A 23397-nucleotide genomic window follows, 5' to 3' on the forward strand; every position below is an offset into this window, starting at 1 on the left:
AAGCGTCTAGAGGCTGTTATTTTTCTATTGGGGTGCCCAAATTTATGCACCTGTCTAATTTTGTTTTGATGCATATTGCACATTTTCTGTTAATCCAATAAACCTAATTTCACTACTGAAATATTACTGTGCCCATCAGTTATTTGATAGATCAAAATTAAATTGCTGATCCAAACACCCAATTATTTATAAATGGAAATCATGGAAATTGTCAGGGGTGCCCAAACTTTTTCATACGACTGTAAATATTAGGACGAGTCGGAGTGGCATTGGCTAAAACAATAGAATACAATACAGTATATACAGTCGTGGCCAAAAGTTTAGAGAATGACACAAATAATAAATTCTACAAAGTTTGCTACATCAGTGTCTTTAGATATTTTACTATGGAATACTGAAGTATAATTACAAGCATTTCATAAGTGTCAAAGGCTTTTATTGACAATTACATACATTCTTTTTCAAGACCTCTGCAACCCGCCCTGGCATGCTGTCAATTAACTTCTGGGCCACATCCTGACTGATGGCAGCCCATTCTTGCATAATCAATGCTTGGAGTTTGTCAGAATTTGTGGGTTTTTGTTTGTCCACCCGCCTCTTGAGGATTGACCACAAGTTCTCAATGGGATTAAGGTCTGGGGAGGTTCCTGGCCATGGACCCAAAATATCGATGTTTTGTTCCCCGAGCCACTTAGTTATCACTTTTGCCTTATGGCAAGGTGCTCCATCATGCTGGAAAAGGCATTGTTCGCCACCAAACTGTTCCTGGATGGTTGGGAGAAGTTGCTCTCAGAGGATGTGTTGGTACCATTCTTTATTCATGGCTGTGTTCTTAGGCAAAATTGTGAGTGAGCCCACTCCCTTGGCTGAGAAGCAACCCCATACATGAATGGTCTCAGGATGCTTTACTGTTGGCATAACACAGGACTGATGGTAGCGCTCACCTTGTCTTCTCCGTACAAGCTTTTTTCCGGTTGCCCCAAACAATCGGAAAGGGGATTCATCAGAGAAAATGACTAGCCCAGTCCTCAGCAGTCCAATCCCTGTACCTTTTGCAGAATATCAGTCTGTCCCTGATGTTTTTCCTGGAGAGAAGTGGCTTCTTTGCTGCCCTTCTCGACACCAGGCCATCCTCCAAAAGTCTTCGCCTCACTGTGCGTGCAGATGCACTCACACATGCCTGCTGCCATTCCTGAGCAAGCTCTGTACTGGTGGTGCCCCGATCCCGCAGCTGAATCAACTTTAGGAGACGGTCCTGGTGCTTGCTGAACTTTCTTGGGCGCCCTGAAGCCTTCTTCACAACAATTGAACCGCTCTCCATGAAGTTCTTAGTGATCCGATAAATGGTTGATTTAGGTGCAATCTTACTGGCAGCAATATCCTTGCCTGTGAAGCCCTTTTTGTGCAAAGCAATGATGACGGCACGTGTTTCCTTGCAGGTAACCATGGTTGACAGAGGAAGAACAATGATTCCAAGCACCATCCTCCTTTTGAAGCTTCCAGTCTGTTAATCGAACTCAATCAGCATGACAGTGATCTCCAGCCTTGTCCTCATCAACACTCACACCTGTGTTAACGAGAGAATCACTGACATGATGTCAGCTGGTCCTTTTGTGGCAGGGCTGAAATGCAGTAGAATTTTTGGGGGGGGATTCAGTTATTTTGCATGGCAAAGAGGGACTTTGCAATTAATTGCAATTCATCTGATCACTCTTCATAACATTCTGGAGTATATGCAAATTGCCATCATACAAACTGAGGCAGCAGACTTTGTGAAAATTAATATTTGTGTCATTCTCAAAACCTTTGGCCACGACTGTACATATGAGATGAGTAAAGCAGTATGTAAACATTATTAAAGTGGCAGAGTGCCCCCGGTGATGCGTTGGGCAGACCGCACCACCCTCTGAAGAGCCCTGCGGTTGCGGGCGGTGCAGTTGCCGTACCAGGTGTTGACACAGCCCAACAGGATGCTCTCAATTGCACATCTGTAAAAGTTTGTGAGGGTCTTAGCGGCCAAGCCACATTTCTTCAGCCTCCTGAGGTTGAAGAGGCGCTGTTGCTCCTTCTTCACCACACTGTCTGTGTGGGTGGACCATTTCAGACAGTCAGTGATGTGTACACCGAGGAACTTGAAGCTTTCACCTTCTCCATTGTGGTCCCGTCAATGTGGAAAGGGGCTTGCTCCCTCTGCTGTTTCCTGAAATCCACGATCAGCTCCTTCGTTTCGTTGACATTGAGGGAGAGGTTATTTTCCTGGCATCACTCCGCCAGAGCCCTCACCTCCTCACTGTAGGCTGTCTCGTCATTGTTGGTAATCAGGCCTACTACTGTTGTGTCCTCTGCAAACTTAATGATTGAGTTGGAGGTGTGCGTGGCCACACAGTCATGGGTGAACAGGGAGTAAAGGAGGAGGCTGAGCACGTACCCTTGTGGGGCCCCTGTGTTGAGAATCAGCGAAGTGGAGGTATTTTTTCCTACCTTCACCACCTGGGCTGGCCCGTCAGGAAGTCCAGGACCCAGTTGCACAGGGCAGGGTTCAGACCCAGGGCCCCAAGCTTAATGATGAGCTTGGAGGGTACTATGGTGTTGAAGGCTGAGCTATAATCAATGAACAGCATTCTTACACAGGTCCAGATGGGATAGGGCAGTGTGCAGTGCGATGGAGATTGCATCGTCTATGGATCTATTGTGGGGCAGTAAGCAAATTGAAGTGGGTCTAGGGTGTCAGGTAAGGTAAAGTTGATATGCTCCTTAAATAGCCTCTCATAGCACTTCATGATGACAGAGGTGAGTGCTATGGGCAATAGTCATTTAGTTCAGTTACCTTTACTTTCTGGGGTAAGGGAACAATGGTGGACATCTTGAAGCAAGTGGGGACAGCAGACTGGGATAGGGGGCCACGGAGAAGGAAAACCCACAATCCTTGGTAGCGGGCCGCGGCGGTGGTCCGGGAGCAAGACGTCGGAGTCCACGTCATGGCTGGTTTTCCCTTTGTAATCCATGATTGTCTGTAGACCCTGCCACATACGTCTTGTGTCTAAGCTGTTGAATTGCGACTCCACTTTGTCTCTATACTGACATGTTCTGCCGGTTTGATTGCCTTACGGAGGGAATAATTGCATTGTTTGTATTCAACCATATTACCAGTCACCTTGCCATGGTTAAATGTGATGGTTTTGTGTGAATGCTGCCGTCCATTCACGGTTTCTTGGTTTGGGTAGGTTTTACTAGTCACAGTGGGAACAACATCCCCTATAAATTTCCTGATGAACTCAGTCACCGTGTCCTTGTATACATCAACGTTATTCTCAGATGCTATCCAGTCTGCGTGATCAAAACAATCTTGAAGCATGGATTCCGATGGGTCACACCAGCGTTGAATAGACCTTAGTACGGGTACTTCCTGTTTGAGTTTCTGCCTATAGGATGGGAGGAGCAAAATGGAGTCGTGATCTGATTTTCCAAAGGGAGGGCGGGGGAAGGCCTTGTAGGCATCTCGAAAGGGGGAGTAGCAGTGGTCGAGTGTTTTTCTACACTACAGTCAATGTGTTGATAGAACTTCAGTAGCGCTTTCCTAAAATTTGCTTTGTTAAAATCCCCAGCTACAATAAATGCGTCCTCAGGATATGTGGTTTCTGTTTGCATAAAGTCCAGTGTAGTTCCTTGAGGGCCGTCGTGGTATCGGCTTGAGGGGGAGTATACACAGCTGTGACAATAACCAATAATGGTCGGCATTTGATTGTGAGGTATTCTTGGTCGGGTGAACAAAAGGACTTGAGTTTCTGTATGTTATCACAATCACACCATGAATAGTTAGTCATGAAACATACACCACTGCCTTTCTTCTTGCGGAGAGTTCTTTATTCCTGTATGTACAATGTACTGAGAACCCAGCTGTTATGGGTGGGGACAGTATATCCCAAGAGAGCCATGATTCCGTGATACAGAGTACGCTACAGTCCCTGATGTCTCTCTGGAAGGAGATCCTCACCCTGAGCTCGTCTACTTTATTGTCCAGAGACTGAACATTAGCGAGTAATATACTCGGAAGCGGTGGATGGTGTCGGACTAGAAGTCCATTCCAAATACCTCTTTTCCGCCGGTGGCATCTTGGAGCAGCCTCTGGAATAAGTACAATTGCCTTGGATCCATTTCAGGAAAGTCGTATTCCTGGACTTAATGCTGGTGAGTTACCGCCGCTCTGATATCCAAAAGTTATTTCCGGCTGTACATAATAACACAAAAAACATTCTGGACGTGGGCCTCCCGAGTGGCGCAGCGGTCTATGGCACTGCATCGCAGTGCTAGATGTGTTACTACAGACCCCGGTTTGATACCGGGCTGTGTCGCAGCTGGCCATGACCAGGAGACCCATGAGGTAACGCATAATTGGCCCCGCGTCGATGTCCTTGTCCCATCGCGCTCTAGCAACTCCTGTGGAGGGCCGGGCGCATGCACGCTGACATGGTCGCCAGGTGTACAGTGTTTCATCAGACACATTGGTGCGGCTGACTTCCGGGTTAAGTGAGCAGTGTGTCAAGAAGCAGTGCGGCTTGGCGGGGTTGTGTTTCGGAGCATGCACGGTTCTCAACCTTCGCCTCTCCCGAGTCCGTACGGGAGTTGCAGCGATGGGACAAGACTGTAACTACCAATTGGAAATGACGAAATTGGGGAGAAAAAGGGTGTAATTGTGTTAAATGAAAAATAAATTAATAAAAATGGGATAATAATGAAATGACACACCCCCAAAAATTATACTGCAAAGTTGCTTAGGAACTAGCTAAGCTGCCATGTCTGTTGGAGCCATCTTCTGAGTTATTAGTCTGATTTATCTAGCTCTGAGAACCCCTGTTAACTATGGAGCTAGCACAGTGGGGAAGAGTGGATGGATATGCTGAAGGAGACCAGAGCACGGCCTTTCAGTGGATGGATACGCTGCTAGAGAGGGGTTCTAGAGACAACACTAATTTGACATGGGAGCTGAAGTCGATACAAAGTCTTGATTGCTGCAGCTTTCCCTTATTCTCAGCAGAGTCAGCTAGTGTGTGTGTGTGTGTGTGTGCGTGTGTGTGTGCGCATGTGTGTATGTTTCTACAGTAGGAGTTGAGCAGTTCCTCACCTGTAGCTTCCTTTAAAAAACACCCACAGGAGACCTCCACTCTGCTACACATGGCACTCACCTCTCCAAAAACCCATTTAACCTCTCAGCAGAGTCCAGAGCTACGAAGCCATGCAACATTCACGCACAAACACGTTGCTTGCAGTGCAGTGTGTGCTCTGTTTGTCACACAGACAGGCCCCTTCTCTCAGGGTTGTACCTGTCTAGCATAGTGTCTGTGTGTTGTGTTCTCAATCTCTTGGTGGCATCTCTCCTTAGAACAATCTCTGAGCCTGTCCGAGTCACCGATGTCTAATCAAATACACACTCAGGGTGAGACTGCAACCCGCCATCTCACACACACGCACGCGCGCGCGCACGCACGCACGCACGCACACACACACACACACACACACACACACACACACACACACACACACACACACACACACACACACACACACACACACACACACACACACACACACACACACACACACACACACACACACACACACACACACACGGCAGGCCCTCCAAACAGCAGCCCAAGGTCACCCTTTCTCCAGTGTGTCAGATCTCGACACCATTTCCAGCACCGCTTTTTCCTCCATATTGCTTCTGAAAATTGCTTGCAGCTGCTGTTCTGTTGGCGGCCCATACAGAAGTCCTACTATACAGTACGGTAGGAACGAGCAGAGCCAAGGGGAGAGGAACTGGCAATGAGAGAGACATCTGCCTGTGTACGCCATTTTTTTGCCATTTGAACCAGCAGGCAGAGAGCACTAAAGCATCAGTAAGGACGAAGCTCATTCATTCCGGATTGTCTCTCACACAGTTGATGTGAGTATACAGTGCATTCGGAAAGTATTCAGACCCCTTGGCTTTTTCCACATTTTTTTTACGTTACAGCTTTATTCAAAAATGTATTAAATTGTTTTTCACCCCCTAATCAATCTACACACAATACCGCGACTCAACAATAACCCCTAAAAGCCCATTGCATGTACAGATGGGGGTTAATAACTGGCTCATGGATCATCTTCATGAGAAGAGATAGGGAGAGGAGTCCAGTTTATTATTTTTATTTAAATTAAACCTTTATTTAACTAGGCAAGACAGTTAAGAACAAACTCTTATTTACAATGACGGCCAAACCCGGACAACGCTGGGCCAATTGTGCACCACCCTATGGGCCTACCAATCACAGCCTGATGTGATGCAGCCTGGATTCGAACCAGGGACTGCAGTGACACCTCTTGCACTGAAATGCAGTGCCTTACACCGCTGCGCAGCTCGGGACCCTAATTCTCTCTTCAGATCTCTCCAGAGATGTTCGATTGGGTTCAAGTCCGGCTGGGCCACTCAAGGACATTCAAAGACTTGTCCCAAAGCCACTCCTGCGTTGTCTTGGCTGTGTGCTTAGGTTCATTGTCCTGTTGGAAGGTGAACCTTCACCCCACTCTAGAGCAGGTTTTCATCAAGGATCTCTCTGTACTTCTCTCCGTTCATCTTTGCCTCGATCCTGACTAGTCTCCCAGTCCCTGCCTCTGAAAAACATCCCCACAACATGATGCTGCCACCACCATGCTTCACCGTAGGGATGGCGCCAGGTTTCCTCCAGATGTGACGCTTGGTATTGAGACCAAAGTGTTCAATCTTGGTTTCATCAGACCAGAGAATCTTGTTTTTCATGGTCTGAGAGTCTTTAGGTGCCTTCTGGCAAACTCCAAGCGGGCTGCCGTGCCTTTTACTGAGGAGTGGCTTCCGTCTGGCCACTCTACCATAAAGGCCTGATTGGTGGAGTGCTGCAGAGATGGTTGGCCTTCTGGAAGGTTCTCCCATCTCCACAGAGGAACACTGGAGCTCTATCAGAGTGACCATCGTCTTCTTGGTCACCTCCCTGACCAAGGCCCTTCTCCCCCGATTGTTCAGTTTGGCCGGGCGGCCAGCTCTAGTAAGTCTTGGTGGTTCCAAACTTCTTCCATTTAAGAATGATGTAGGCCACTGTGTTCTTGGGGACCTTCAATGCTGCAGACATTTTGTGGTACCCTTCCCCAGATATATGCCTGTCAACTGTGGGACCTTATATAGACAGGTGTGTGCCTATCCAAATCATGTCCAATCAATTGAATTTACCACAGTTGGACTCCAATCAAGTTGTAGAAACATCTCAAGGATGATCAATGGAAACAGGATGCACCTGAGCTCAATTTCGAGTCTCATAGCAAAGTGTCTGAACAATTATGCAAATAAGGTATTTCTGTTTTTAATTTTTAATACTTTTGCAAACATTTCTAAAAACCTGTTTTCGCTTTATCACTTTGGGGTATTGTGTGTAGATTGAGGAGAATACATTTTAGATCCAGGCTGTAACAAAATGTGGGAAAAGTCAAGGGGTCTGAATACTTTCCGATATGAGTATATAACAGCTCTATGACTCTCCTCCCATAGCCATAGAGTTTAGCATAATGCCGCCACCCCTCAGTAATGGCAGGTGAGTTATGGCTATAAAGAAATGGCTGCAATCTCACGGTTGTCTCTGTACAGTAATACCCATGAATGGCTTGATCAATGGCCAGGGCTAAGTCATTACGGCTGCGTTAAAAAGTAATAAACAGCGGCATGTGAACATGCCTCTCGGTGCTTGTTTTCAAACGCAGCCCCGGTACACAGGTCATATGCTGGTGGCAATTATGAAAAAATGGAGTGCAGCCCGCAGTGAATCCTGGGTAATTAATAAGCAGGATGTGAGCGTAGTGGAACAGGGTTTAGAGCTGACCTCAGGTCTGTGTGAGTGTGACAGGGGGGCACAGAAGTACAGTAGGGTCAGTTGGCCGTGTGTGTGAGACTCAGACAGATGGAAGTGGACAGGGTCTGTTCTGCTGGTTGGAGGGATGTGCAGACTGTGTGTCTTTGGTGAAAAAAACCTCTGTGAAAAAACACAGAAAACGTCAATCTGATTTCCAGAGGTAAGGGAAGGAAATACGTTCATTTTTAGAAATTAGGCGGGAATTGGTGGTGCAGCAGTTCAAATGTGACAGGGCTAAATGAGGTACCCACAATGCAGATCAGGCTCACTGCTCTGGAACGGAGATGAGGAGAAAACACACTGGCTGGCTGGCTGATTTGGTTTTCCAACCCGCAGCTTCCTCGTACCTCATTTGCCACTGAGCTGGAGGCAATGTTCCTCTGGATGCCAGGATGTGTGTGGTGTGTGGCGTGGGCATGTGAGTGTGTTGGAGGTGTCCTGAAGGCCCTTTTTTTTTTTTTTGTACCGACACACAACCAATTCATCCATCCCCATGCATCCATTCCTCCATACACATCTACACAACAGTACGGGAAAGAGAGCGTCTGAACTCACTGCACGTAGCGTCGGCCTCGTCTGATCCGTCGGCACACTCCGGCTCCCCGTCACAGCGCCACCGCTGGGGAACACACTGGCCGTTCTCACACGCAAAGTCTGTGGTGGCACACGTCTTCTTTGCTGCTCAGAGAGAGAGAGAGAGATAGGGAAGGAGAGAGAGAGAGAGAGAGATAGGGAAGGAGAGAGAGAGAGAGAGAGAGAGAGAGAGAGAGAGAGATAGGGAAGGAGAGAGAGAGAGCGATAGGGAAGGAGAGAGAGAGATCAGATTAGTATTAGTATAAGTCAAATACACAACTCAAGCTAAGTGAAATGGAGTCTCGCTTTGAACAAACGATGAAAACCTCGAGGTCGGGTTTACAATCAGGTCCACTATCTAATAAGCAAACTACACAAAAAGTGTCCAGATGCAAGCTTCAGTTCATATACCCCCACTTTACAAATACCCTCCCAAATCTGTCCATTTGTCTCAGTACCCAGAGATTGCAGCAAGGGCAGACTGTTGTTAGATTACCAGTCTCATAACCCATCTAACCCCATTCTCCAGTCACTCTCTCCGAGCAGAGCGGAGCAGCCCAGGGAAAAATTGGAGCGCTTGAGCGTGTCACAGGGAGAGCTAAAGCTTCTTCTTCTTGACCGGGAGAGTTCTGAACAAGAGAAAGCACTCACCTCATGTGAGAGAGAGAGAACAACGCCTCGCTCCACTAGCCTGATGAACAACACATACCGGGACTAACTGTCCTGTTCTCTTCCTCATTTACATGCCTTGGTTTAAACACTGTTGTGCCCACGGGACGACACGAGCCTAAAATGTCAATTAGTGGTGTGCTAGGCTAGTCAGAATCACTGCAGTGGAGTGTGAGGGGGATCGCTAGGGGTTTAGCCTTGCCTGGCTGGGGAGAGGCTAGTTAGGCTAAAAATGTTAGCCTAAAAATGTCAACTACATTGACTACATCTAATGTAGGTTATTGTACTGTAGCACTAATCAGAATCACTGTATTGGAGTGGAATGATTGCTACGGCCTAGCCCAGTCTGGCTGAGTAGACTAGCGGCTTGTTAGCCTATTGTTTATGTGATGTAGCCTACCTTGGGTGGCCAGACTGGGGGGGTTCAAATCACTGCATATGAATGATGCCCCCCCCCCCCCAGGGACTCATAACACAACAGGAAGATAGTGCAGTGAAACAAAACGTGTCGGATTCGGACTATTACACCTGACAGCACTCGCGTCATTACCTGCTAGGTTACTGCCTGACATGCTGGAAAGTACAGAGAAGTCACAAACAACTCCTAATACCTAACACATTTGGTAATTGGTATTTTATTGGGATCCCCATTAGCTTTTGCGAAAGCAGCAGCTACTCGTCCTAGGGTCCACATAGAACATGAAACATTACGTAATAGGGTCGTTCCATCAATTTGGTGCTTCTTGAGAAGTGTAACTTAGTCCCAAAAAAACGTTTTTTAATTTCACCTAATTTTAACATTCTGTCATAATGAGCACATAAAAAACTAGTTTTACCATCTCAAGACGTGAAATTACAAAATGGCTATAGTTAATGGCTATAGTAAGTGCCGATTAAGTGCCAAATAAAGTAAAAGGGTTGACAGTAACATGGTTTCTTCTTAAATCAGCCATAAATCGCCTCGTGAAAAGGGGAATGGATGCTTGTCGTGGCAATTGAATGCAAACTTATTTTTTTTTTTTTTTGTTCAAACATTTCTAGGCTGTCTATCTATGGTTAACAGGGTTATACTCAACTCAGTCTTCAACCACAAAACACCAGAAAATGGCCAAAAAGACTTGAACCAGCTCACCTGCTTTTATTAGACATTCAAAGCTTCTTTAGAATAAAAAATAAAAATAAGAATCGTTTCACCATATTAAAATGAGAGTCCAGTTCACATAACATGGTTGACCTTAAAATGATGGACATACGTAAATTAATCACTAATCACATGAATTAAATAAATAATAGTGAAACTTTAAGTGGGTTAAAATCTTCCTAGAATTGACACAGGGTTGACGGAGGGACATGTCAAAATGCTGAATTTTGAATGATCAAATTCTCCTTGTGTTCTATATTAAAGGGGAACTTCATTTGACATAACAGGCTGTTACAATTCAATATTGGTGCACAATTTCTACTTAAAATATCAAAGGTACGCAAAAGGCAGTCATTTCATGGAATGACCCATGAACGCTAATAGACAAGAACAGCTCAAGGACCGAACTACGTACATTTGAGCAACACAATGGGGAAGTACCTGAAAGTCCTACCAACATCTTCTAATGGATGAGGACAAGAGTCTCCATTATAATGGGACATGAAGTAGAAGTATTTTCCCGATGGCTATAACAAAAACACCCCGATTCTATAATACAATTTTCAAGCAGCTAAAAAGAAAACTCCAAAGTACATGGCTGTGAGGATTGCAGAGGAAGAAGCTACATCCACAGAGGTCCTGTGTAATGGAATTACACATCCCTGTAGACTCAACAAATCCCCTCCCGGCGTGTGCGTGTGTTCGTGACCGCAATATCATGCGAGTGTGTCACTAAACACAAATCCCCCCCAGTCTCCTATTATTTTATCTGGGAATTCATCTAACTCCCTTCCATCTCCCCAGCCAGTCTCCCACTCCACACATACAAGACCAAAAGTATGTGGACACTCGTTGAAAATCTCATTCCAAAATCATGGGCATTAATATGGAGTTGGTGCCAACGTTGCTGTTATAACAGCCTCCACTCTTCTGGGAAGGCTTACCACTAGAAGATAGAACATTGAGCATTAGTGAGGTCGGGCACTGATGTTGGCTGATTCGGCCTGGCTCGCAGCCGGCATTCCAATTAATTTCAATTGATGGGGTTGAGGTCTTGGCCAGTCAAGTTCTTCCACATGGATCTCGACAAACCATTTATGTATGGACCTCGCTTTGTGCACGGGGGCATTTTCATGCTGAAACAGGAAAGGTCCTGCACCAAACTGTTGCCACAAAGTTGGAAGCACAGAATCATCTAGAATATCATTGCTTGCTGTAGCGTTAAAATGTCCCTTCACTGGAACTAAGGGGCCTAACCCGAACCATGAAAAACAGCCCCAGACTATTATTCCTCCTCCACCAAACTTTACAGTTGGCACTATGCATTCAGGCAGGTAGCGTTCTACTGGCATCCGCCAAACCCAGATTTGTCCGTCAGACTGCCAGATGGAGAAGCGTGATTAAGCACTCCAGAGAACTCGTTTCCACTGCTCCAGAGTCCAATGGTGGCGAGCTCAACGCTTTGCATTACGGATGGTGATCTTAGGCTTGTGCGCGGCTGCTCGGCAATGGAAACCCATTTCATGAAGCTCCCGTCAAACAGTTCTTCTGCCGACGTTGCTTCCAGAGGCAGTTTGGAACTCAGTAGTGAGTGTTGCAATTGAGGATGATATTTATGAGCTACGCGCTTCAGCACTCAGCCGTCCCATTCTGTGAGCTTGTGTGGCCTACCACGTCGCGGCTGAGCCGTTGTTGCTCCTAGACGTTTCCACTTCACAATAACACCACTTACAGTTGACCGGGGCAGCTCTAGCAGATCAGATATTTGATGAACTGACTTGTTGGAAAGGTGGCATCCTATGACGGTGAGATGTTTTAAGTCACTTGAGCTCAGTAATGCCATTCTACTGTCAATGTTTGTCTATGGAGATTGCATGGCTGTGTGCTCAATTTTATACACCTGTCAGCAACGGGTGGGGCTGAAATAGCCGAACCCACTAATTTGAAGTGGTGTCCACATATATATATTTTTTATTTCACCTTTATTTAACCAGGTAGGCCAAGTTTTCATTTACAACTGCGGTCTGGCCAAGATAAAGCAAAGCAGTGCGACAAAAACAACACAGAGTTACAAATGGGATAAACAAATGTACAGTCAATAACACAATGGGAAAAAATTATATACAGTGTGTGCAAATGTAGTAAGATTAGGGAGGTAAGGCAATAAATAGGCTATAGTGGCGAAATAATTACAATTAGCATTAACACTGGAGTGATAGATGTGCAGATGATGATGTACAAGTAGAGATACTGTGATACTAAATGGGCAAAAATAAATAACAATATGGGGATGAGGTAGTTGGGTGGGCTATATACAGGGGCTGTGGGCTGTGTACAGGCACAATGATTGGTAAGCTGCTCTGACAGCTGATGCTTACATGAAGTACCAGTAAAAAATTTGGACATACCTACTCATTCAAAGGTTTTTCATTATTTGTACTATTTTCTACATTGTAGAATAATAGTGAATACTATAAAAACTAACCAAAAGAGTGTTAAACAAATCTAAATATATTTTATACTTGAGATTCTTCTAAGTAGTCACCTTTTGCCTTGATGACTGCTTTGCACACTCTTGGCATTCTCTCAACCAACTTCATGAGGTAGTCACCTGGAATGCATTTCAATTAACAGGTGTGCCTTGTTAAAAGTTAATTTGTCAAATGTCTTTCCTTCTTAATGCATTTGAGCCAATCAGTAGTGTTGTGACAAGGTAGGGGTGGTATACAGAAGATAGCTCTATTTGGTAAAAGACCAAGTCCATATTATGGCAAGAAAAGCTCAAATAAGCAAAGAGAAACGACAGTCCATCATTACATTAAGACACGAAGGTCAGTCAATACGGGAAAAAATCAAGAACTTTGAAAATGTGCAGTCGCAAAAACCATAAAGCGCTATGATATAACTGGCTCTCATGAGGACCGCTACAGGAAAGGAAGACCCAGAGTTATCTCTGCTGCGGAGTATAAGTTCATTAGAGTTACCAGCCTCAGAAATTGCAGCCCAAATAAATGCTTCACCAAGTTCAAGTAACGGACACATTTCAACATCATCTGTACAGAGGAGACTGCGTGAATCAGGCCATCATGGTCGAATTTCTGCAAAGAAACCACTACTAAACGACACAAATAAGAAGAAGATACTTGCTTGGGCAACGAACCACGAGCAATGTACATTAGAACAGTGGAAATCTGTCCTTTGGTCTGATGTCCAAATTTGAGATCTTTGCTTCCAACCGCCGTGTCTTTGTGAGATGCAGAGTAGGTGAACGGATGATCTCCGCATGTGTGGTTCCCACCGTGAAGCATGGAGGAGGAGGTGTGATGGTGCTTTGCTGGTGACACTGTCTGTGATTTATTTAGGCACACTTAACCAGCATGGCTACCAAAGCATTCTGCAGCGATACGCCATCCCATCTGGTTTGCACTTAGTGGGACTACCATTTGTTTTTCAACAGGACAATGATCCCCAGATGGGATGATTGGAGGGACATATAGGGGTACGGAGAGTGGGGAGAGTGGGTAGTAGGGTGCCTAAGGATGTATAGGGGTGGGAGAACACTCCAATGGGGTGAGGGGGACTAAGGAAACAGAGCAACGGCAGACCTATCAATCACCCACAATCTCTCCCACCCTCTCTCCATCCCTCCCTCTCGTCCTTTCTTATCTCAAGGACAAAAGAGCAAATAATCCATGGAAAGAATAGTAGGAATTTCTCATTACCTCCCCCACCCACCTTCAAACTGCTTTAAGTGAGGGTTTCACCATTGTAGCCCACCACAATATGCTTTTAATTATCCCAAGAAAAGGAAATGTTAGCTTGAAGGACTGCCAGATGTTGTTGAATTGGTGTGAGTTTAGTGTCTCCAGTGATTGGACTGGCAGTGCCATGTGGTGCGGTGGCATTCCGAGGGGCTCGTGCGCTGTTGATTTTTGTTCATTCATCTCCCAGCGCTGTGTTGTGTGTGTGTGTGTTGTGGCACACAGTAATCTTGCCCATTCTCCACAGCTGCCTCAAGGATTTGTTGATGTATGACTTATGCATCAAGATCCCCTGTGCCACACAGAAGTGGCAAACGCGTGCACATCCACAAACAAACACCCCAAAAAAGCTAACAATTATGTATACACACACATCCCCCTCGAATGTGGACAAAGTTGCAGACACAAATAAATACACAAATAAATACACAAATACACGTTTACCTCCTTCGCCAGCTGAGACATGTCATGAGAATGCCATCCATATAGAACACCTTTAACTCACTGTAAAGGGTGTGAGTCCATGAGCTGAATACATACAATATATCCACATACAAGTAACACACGCAAGTACGCGCTCACACACGCACATCACACAGCCCTGTCTCAGACCAACCAGAACAGGTATTATTTTTCCCAATTCCCGCTGTGATTCCTATTCATTATCCTGTAGGCCCACCCCCTTTCCCTGATCAGCTGAGAGAAGACAGGAAGCTCCTCTCGGAGCTACCGGCATTCTCCCAATGACACGCTCCAGGGGCCACCATGATTACTGACTGACTCGGGTGACCTGGGATGTTTACCGAGCCCCCGCCGCACCTCTAAGGAATCCGCCACGTCGCCGTAACAACACAGGGATGTGAATTGAGAAGAAGCGACAGAGGAGCAGAGGAAACAGGTGAAGGTCAGGAACCTCGGAGTCATTCAATTTCCACACTCCATTTACCCCTCAAAACGTGTTCTCACCATCACGGGGAAGGAGACAATGTAATGTATAGCTACACCACTACAATAACAATGAAGGGGAAACGTTCAACCTTGTTTGGTGTGATTGCCCTGTTTTTGTTTAGTGCTGCATCCAAAATGGCGCCCTATGACATATATATGGTTGATAATGGGTGTTGATAAGCTGTATTGACGGGCTGAGGTAGACAATCCTTTATGTGCTCACTGTGTGATACGACGAGCCAGGGCCATTACCAGATGGAAGGATCTGTCCAGCATCTTAAGATGTGGCATAAACAGAGCCACTCCCATTTGATAAAACAAAAATCCAATTAATTTGCCAAGAGTTAAACTAGGTTGAGTATGCTATAAGGGCAGCCTTTCTTTACTTTCTCTCTCAGTGAGGTCGTACTCACACAATCCACCTCTCTGATTCAGAGGGGTCGGGTTGAATGCGAAAGACACATTTCAGATGAATGCTATCAGTTGTGCAACTGACTAATCAAATAAAATTTAATTTAATTTGTCACATACACATGGTTAGCAGATGTTAATGCGAGTGTAGCGAAATGCTCGTGCTTCTAGTTCCGACCGTGCAGTAATATCTAACAAGTAATCTAACAATTTCATAACAACTACCTTATACACACAAGTGTAAAGGAATGGATAAGAATATGTACATATAAATATATGAATGAGTGATGGTACAGAACAGCATAGGCAAGATGCAGTATATGGTATAGAGTACAGTATATACATATGAGATGAGTAATGTAGGGTATGTAAATATTATATAAAGTGGCATTGTTTAAAGTGACAAGTGACACACTAATTACATCCAATTTTAAATTATTAAAGTGGCAAGAGATTTGAGTCAGTATGTTGGCAGCAGCCAATCAATGTTAGTGACGGCTGTTTAACAGTCTGATGGCATTGAAACGGTTTTTCAGTCTCTCGGTCCCAGCTTTGATGCACCTGTACTGACCTCGCCTTCTGGATGATAGCGGGGTGAACAGGCAGTGGCTTTTGGTGGCTGTTGTTCTTGATGATCTTTTCGGCCTTCCTGTGACATCGGGTGGTGTAGGTGTCCTGGAGGGCAGGTAGTTTGCCACTACCCTCTGGAAAGCCTAAGGCTTGTGGGCAGAGCAGTTGCTGTACCAGGCGGTAATACAGCCCGACAGGATGCTCTCGATTGTGCATCTGTAAAAGTTTGTGAGTGTTTTTGGTGACAAGACAAATTTCTTCAGCCTCTCGAGGTTGAAGAGGCGCTGTTGCGTGTGTACGCCAAGGAACGTAAGACTTTCTACCTTCTCCACTACTGTCCTGTCGATGTGGATAGGGGGGGTGCTCCCTCTGCTGTTTCCTGAAGTCCACAATCATCTCCTTTGTTTTGTTGACAGGAATCATAATTTATTCGAAAACACAGTTTCCATCATAATTTGACGCAATAAAGAAAGTTAGAAGGGGAAAAAACGGTAAAAATGAACATTTCAGCCTCCCGGGTGGCATAGTGGTCTAAGGCACTGCATCGCAGTGCTAGCTAGCTGTGCCACCAGAGATTCTGGGTTTGAGCCCAGGCTCTGTCGCAGCCGGCCGCGACCGAGAGGCCCATGGGGTAGCGCACAATTGGCCCAGCGTCGTCCGAGTTAGGGAGGGTTTGGCCGGCAGGGATATCCTTGTCTCATCGCGCACTAGCCACTCCTGTGGCGGGCCGTGCGCAGTGCACGCTGACCAGGTCGCTAGGTGTACGGTGTTTCCTCCGACACATTGGTGTGGCTGGCTACCGGGTTGGATGTGCATTGTGTCAAGAAGCAGTGCGGCTTGGTTGGGTTGTGTTTCGGAGGACGCATGGCTCTCGACCTTCGCCTCTCCCGAGTCCGTACGGGAGTTGCAGCGATGAGACAAGACGGTAACTACCACCAATTGGATACCACGAAATTGGGGAGAAAAAAGGGGTAAAATATGAACATTTCTCCTATAGCTGTCATTTACATTACACGTCGCAATGTTGTTGTTTTTTTTTTACATTGCTTTTGTCAAAGAAACCTGGGTCAATAGAAACCCACCTACTGACTTGGAAGGCCACGGAGAAGAGCTTCAAAAGCAAAAAGCCATAATTGACATTGATAAAAAGAAGAAATTCGGCCTGGAAAAAATAAATAACTAATGTCTTAACTTTAAGGTTCTATTCAGTAAGTTTGTTTGCCACAATGCTCCCTGAGCGACAACGCAAGAAAGCAGTGCCAATAAAGCTTGTTATCATTTTAATCATAAAATGTTCAAGTTTCTACACGTGTAGGGTCTTTGATCACTCTTTTGTTGATGAGAATTTTCCTGTGCCGCAGGAAATGCAGGTGTGCTTCGTGATTTACATAAATTCACCTTAAACCTGCACCAAAACACGGTTATATTAACAGTATTCCACTTTGCAAGTAGCCTCATTTTGACCAGCTAACAGATTAAAACAAGCAACATTATGGACTAAACATTTCAAATCCTCAAATTAAGATCCTACACCTGTAAGTTTCCCGGTCACATCGGTTCCCCATGTTGACAACAACATTGTGTTTCTTGTTCTTAGCTGAATGACGCTGGGGATTCACAGTGCCACACCCTTTTAATAAGAGAAACGCAGATCAGCTTTTGGTTTTTACTTTCTCTTTCTGGACTTTCGGCGAGGACGTGCATACTCATCTCCAGTATGGCTACAGCTTTCCCAACCCTGACGGATCACCTGCACTGTTCCATCTGCACAGAGATCTTCACTCGGCCTGTGATTCTCAGCTGCCAGCACACCTTCTGCAAAATACACATTGAAAGAGGCCTGAACGCTGCACTGAGGGCAAATGTCCAAATCTGCAGGCTGATAAGGAATATGGCAAACCAGCTGAAACTGGAAGAACAAAGAGGGGCCAAGAGAGGGAAAAAAGGAGAGGATATGAGTGTTGTGAACGTGGAGCATCTCGGAAGCTCTTTTGTGTGATGGACGATGAGCTCATCTGATTCATTTGTGAGGGTAAAGACCTGTAGAAGAGGCCCAGAAAGATCTGAAGACAGAGGTAGCTACAGTTTTAGTTCACCTTAACAACAGGATTGGTGGTATAGAAAAAGTGAAATGAGGGGCAAAAAACAAATCACTAAAGCAAAGAGTTACTCAGAACAGATCAAAAGCCAGATCAGTGCCTGTTTTGAGGAGTTCCGGGAGAAGTTGAGAGTGAAAGAAGAGGGGCCATTAAGATTCGGAGATAAGGAGGGTGACGTGGTCAGCGAAGAACAGAACATTTCCCTCCTGGGGAAAGAACTGGCAGAGATGGGCACGCAAGCAGCCTCTCTGTAGTGGGTGGAGATGGGCCAAAAGATTGTCCAGAATAAGGACACTCGAATGTATGATTTTAAGAGGAATTATCTGTTCCTGAAGGAGCAAGAGTCTGCTGGGTTTTGTCTGGCACGGCCCAACCAGAGCCTTTCACTCATAATAAAACCTTTGCAAATATAGGGAATTGTCTGGGAATTAATGAAAGAAAGACTTTGGACAACAGTGTACAGGTCTAAACGTGTTATTCCAAAGACAAACTCATTTTACATTACTGTTAATCAAAAGGATAAATTACATGTTACTTAAACCTCTATTTAGTAAGTCTAAATGCTACAACACTCCATAAACTGCAATGCAAGAAAACAACGCCTGATATTTTTGGGGGGATTTTTGTTTGTTTTACATTTGTTTCAACCACATTCCCATTACACTGTAGAATCACCTTAAATATTATGATTATTCTTAATGATTAGTATTTTTTATCACTTTCACTACTTCAACGAAAGTCAAATGAAAGTAACACGTGTAAGCAAACAAACAACCGATACATTTCATTCATGGATAATAAGATCATACACGTAAAGTGGATCAAGTATCGACTGGTGGAATAAAAACGACTTAAAAACGACACTGTTTATTTATTTTCCCTCAAGGAGTTTAGATTTGCCTAGCTTTCACCCAGGAAGATTGAATATGAGTGCAGTGTTACTGAGGGATTAACTGACCAGTGTGTGCATGCGTGCGTGCCTGCCTGCCTACGTGCCTGCCCGCGTGCACTTGCGCGCGTGTGTATGAAAGAGGGACGGGGGATAGAAAAGTGACACAGTGTGAAAGGGGTCTGTTCAGAAGATGAAAGACCTGTCTAGCTCCTGAATGATGAGAGGGATGAGAGAGAAATGGTGGTAAGAGCAGTGAAATACCTCAACACTGCAATACGGATAAAAGCACCAGCCCCTGTCCTCTATACAATAGTATACAGTCCCAGGGTGATGTATAGATTATGGATGGATGGACTACAAAGGGCCAGAGATGTGAGATCGGACGCCTGCAGAGAGATGTAGAGATCATCAAACACCCCTCAGCCTGGAGCAGAATTCAACCAGCCACACTTACAATGAACCTCCAGTTCCTGTTTCTGAGCTTCCCCTTCTGAACAGATGAAACCCAAGCCTTAGGGTACAAATGAGCCAATCTCAAATGAGAGTTAGCTTGTTGATGCTGACCGTCTTCCTATACCTCTTTATGAGAGACTAGTGTCCCAAGCCTTTGCTCTCTGAGTGTGTTTACAGTACCAATTCAATCCCCCAGGTGTACGAGAAACATTGGACTAAGCAAAAAACACCCAACTCTCTAATAAGACATGCTAATACGGTCTTAACGTGTTACCTAAACTCGCCTTCCTCCCACCCACGCTTTAGGCAAATAAACCCATCTTAAAAAACAAAACAAAAAACTGAAAACAGAATAAACACATCTTGGTGACAGTCAGACATATTTATCTGTGAGCCCGGTGCGTATTTCAAAAGGCCCGGCCCAGATAACACGAGGGAAAATGAAGGCGAGAAGGTAAGGCGCTTTGAGAGAGCCACACTAACGCTAGCTCGTCAGCGCTACAGCTTTCTAATGCGGCTTGACAAAGGTTTATCTCCTTCCCCTGTGCCTTGGTGCGTGCTGACTCCTAGAAATCACAGGCATCCACGCCGCCTCAAACTTTTTTCTCTCTTTTCATTCCATCTTTCTTTCGCACTGTTGTCATTCAAGACTTCCGAGGATTTGGAGTGTTTTTGTTAAGCAGTCACTTTAGGGGGAGAATACACAGAGCGAGATGTTGAATGGAGAGGGTGTGTGTGGAGTAGAATGGGAATAGGATTGGGGCGGAATACCGTAGATATCGCATACCGGGGTATTTGGAAAAAGGCCACATAATGGTTTTCCCAATACCGTTAATAACGTCAAAACTTTTTCAATACATTTGAATATTTGCAGTTAAGTTGATACCTGCAGTCAACTTGTGCAATACGTTAGGAGGAAAAGCAGATTGCGTTCTTCATTTCACCTGTCACATTATTTGACGTTATGAAGCTTACCGTAGTTCCCCAGAACAGTTGAGCCAGTCACGTGTTTGTTGGAAATAGCAGAACTGGAGAAAGTGGGAGCTGGTGAGTCCAGCTGTGTATTTGGTATGACTTGCTAGTTAGCTAAGTAAGTGGCTGAATGAATGAGGAGACGGGCATCATATAGTGTTAGCTTTCTGCCGTGTTTGGTAAGTCAAAGGGCTTTGGATGACTTATCTGTACAGTACAGCTGTCACTGCTGCTATCTTTGTGCAAATGTCTTGTCCTCTCCGTTCTCGGCCCGTCAGCTACTTCCCCCTCTTGCCCTAGCGACTCAAGACTCCACACAGACACGGTGTGCACACATACTGTTCCAGAGTCTGTACTGTTCTACCTTCAGACAAAGCATTGAGCTTTGTTCATTTGCACAATGTCTCTCGTTCACATTCGCTTGCAAATGTCCAAACTCACCAAAAATTATATTCGGTTGCTACGACCAATACTTGTACACTACCGGTCAAAAGTTTTAGAACACCTACTCATTCAAGGGTTTTTCTTTATTTTTACTATTTTCTACATTGTAGAATAATAGTGGACATCAAAACTATGAAATAACACATATGGAATCATGTAGTAACCAAAAAAGTGTTAAACAAATCAAAATATATTTGATATTTGATATTCTTCTAATACCCTCCCTTTGCCTTGATGACAGCTTTGCACACCCTTGGCATTCTCTAAACGCTGCTTTTCCTTCACTCTGCATTCCAACTCATCCCAAACCATCTCACTTTGGTTGAAGTCGGGGGATTGTGGAGGCCAGGTCATCTGATGCAGCACTCCATCACTCTCCTTCTTGGTCAAATAGCCCTTACACAGCCTGGAGGTGTGTTGGGTCATTGTCCTGTTGAAAAACAAATTATAGTCCCACTAAACCTAAAACAGATGGGATGGTGTATCGCTGCAGAACGCTGTGGTAGCCATGCTTGTCAAGTGTGCCTTGATTTCTAAATAAATCACAGACAGTGTCACCAGCAAAGCACCCCCACACCATAACACCTCCTCCTCCATGCTTTAAAGTGGGAAATACACATGCGGAGATCATCCGTTCACCCACACCCCGTCTCAGAAAAACACGGCGGTTGGAACCAAAAATCTACAATTTGGACTTCAGGCCAAAGGACACATTTCCACCGGTCTAATGTCCATTGCTCGTGTTTCTTGGCCCAAGCAAGTCTCTTCTTATTATTGGTGTCCTTTAGTAGTGGTTTCTTTGCAACAATTCGCCCATGAATACCTGATTCACACAGTCTCCTATGAACAGTTGATGTTAAGATGTGTCTGTTACTTGAACTCTGTAAAGCATGTATTTGGGCTGCATTTTCTGAGGCTGGTAACTCTAATTAACTTATCCTCTGCGGCAGAGGTAACTCTGGGTCTTCCATTCCTGTGGCGGTCCTCATGAGAGCCAGTTTCATCATAGCGCTTGATGGTTTTTGCGACTGCACTTGAAGAAACGTTCAATGTCCTTGAAATGTTCCGTATTGACTGTCCTTCATGACTTAAAGTAATGATGGACTGTCGTTTCTCTTTGCTTATTTGAGCTGTTCCTGCCATAAAATGGACTTGGTCTTTTACCAAATAGGGCTATCTTCTGTATACCCCCCCTACCTTGTCACAACACAACTGATTGGCTCAAACGCATTAAGAAGGAAATTCCACAAATTAACTTTGAAGAAGACACCTGTTAATTGAAATGCATTCCAGGTGACTAACTCATGAAGCTGGTTGAGACAACGCCAAGAGTGTGCAAAGCAGTCATCAAGGCAAAGGGTGGCTATTTGAAGAATCTCAAATATAAAATATATTCTGATTTGTTTAACACTTTTCTGGTTACTACACGACTCCATATGTGTTATTTCATAGTTTTGATGTCTTCACTCTTATTCTACAATGTAGAAAATAGTAAAAATAAAGAAAAACCCTTGAATGAGTAGGTGTTCTAAAACTTTTGACCGGTAACTGTACATACATTTTTTGCGCTTGTTAGCATATTTAGCTAGCAGCCTCTATTGAAATGTACTATTAGTTTGTGCTAACTGAGTTAGCATTCTGATGATTTTTTTGTGTTTTTAGCAGCCCCTTGTTTACTAAAATGGTAATACCGTGGTATGTATCCTGTTCCTATTTGCTCATGACTAATAAGGAAGGAACCTTACAACCAATAACCTGCTGGATAAGGTAGCCACAAAACGAAAATAAGACTATTTCCCCTTAATTCAACTGGTTTCAGTTTGGCATCAGTATTGTTGGCAGAAGGCATTGCCCTTGACTGAAACTCTTATTCATCCTGTTGTTATACTCCATGTCATTCATTCTGAGATGCCATGTTTTTCCCAGACAGGACCTGGGTGCATCAGCGACATGCCACAGCTCAAGACCTCCCAAATCCTGTCACATACAGCGGGGTCTCCTCGGCCATGGCTTACATAAGCAAGGGCTTATAGGCAGGGAGCAGGGCCACAAAGAAGCTTACTGACTACCAGAATGAAATCACCAGAAAGGAAAAAGAGAGATGCAGGGCACAAAAAAATGTTATAAAAATTGTAATGCTATCTAAATTGCTTGTTTCATGTGCGTCTACAGACTCTTAGTCTCTCTCTCTCTCTCTCTCTCTCTCTCTCTCTCTCTCTCTCTCTCTCTCTCTCTCTCTCTCCCTCTCTCCCTCTCTCCCTCCCTCTCTCCCTCCCTCTCTCCCTCTCTCTCTCCCTCTCTCCCTCTCTCCCTCTCTCCCTCTCTCCCTCTCTCTCTCTCTCTCTCTCTCTCTCTCTCTCTCTCTCTCTCTCTCAATTCCATTCTTCAATCAAACGCATGAGCGGCGTAGAGACTGTAGGCTACAGTGTTATCAGTAGAAATCACAGCCATTAGAGCCTGTCTCATTATGTGGAGCTAGCTAGCTCTGCACTGAGCTGTGATCGCATTAGGCCTTAAAAGTAACAGTTCAGCAGCTTTCACCTCGCGTACG

At 44.9% G+C, this 23397-nt stretch overlaps 1 protein-coding gene across 1 annotated transcript in view; it reads right to left on the minus strand.

Moving 5' to 3' along the window:
* Window positions 1–23397, minus strand: part of LOC120052122 (low-density lipoprotein receptor-related protein 8-like) — a 248781-nt gene that overhangs the window by 124581 nt on the left and 100803 nt on the right. Inside the window, exon 3 of the mRNA XM_038998968.1 lies at window positions 8469–8591. Within this exon, the coding sequence (XP_038854896.1) occupies window positions 8469–8591 (123 nt within the window). The remainder of the gene's footprint in view (window positions 1–8468; window positions 8592–23397) is intronic.

Source organism: Salvelinus namaycush, chromosome 8 (genome assembly GCF_016432855.1).
Source record: "Salvelinus namaycush isolate Seneca chromosome 8, SaNama_1.0, whole genome shotgun sequence".
Lineage (NCBI taxonomy): Eukaryota > Metazoa > Chordata > Actinopteri > Salmoniformes > Salmonidae > Salvelinus > Salvelinus namaycush.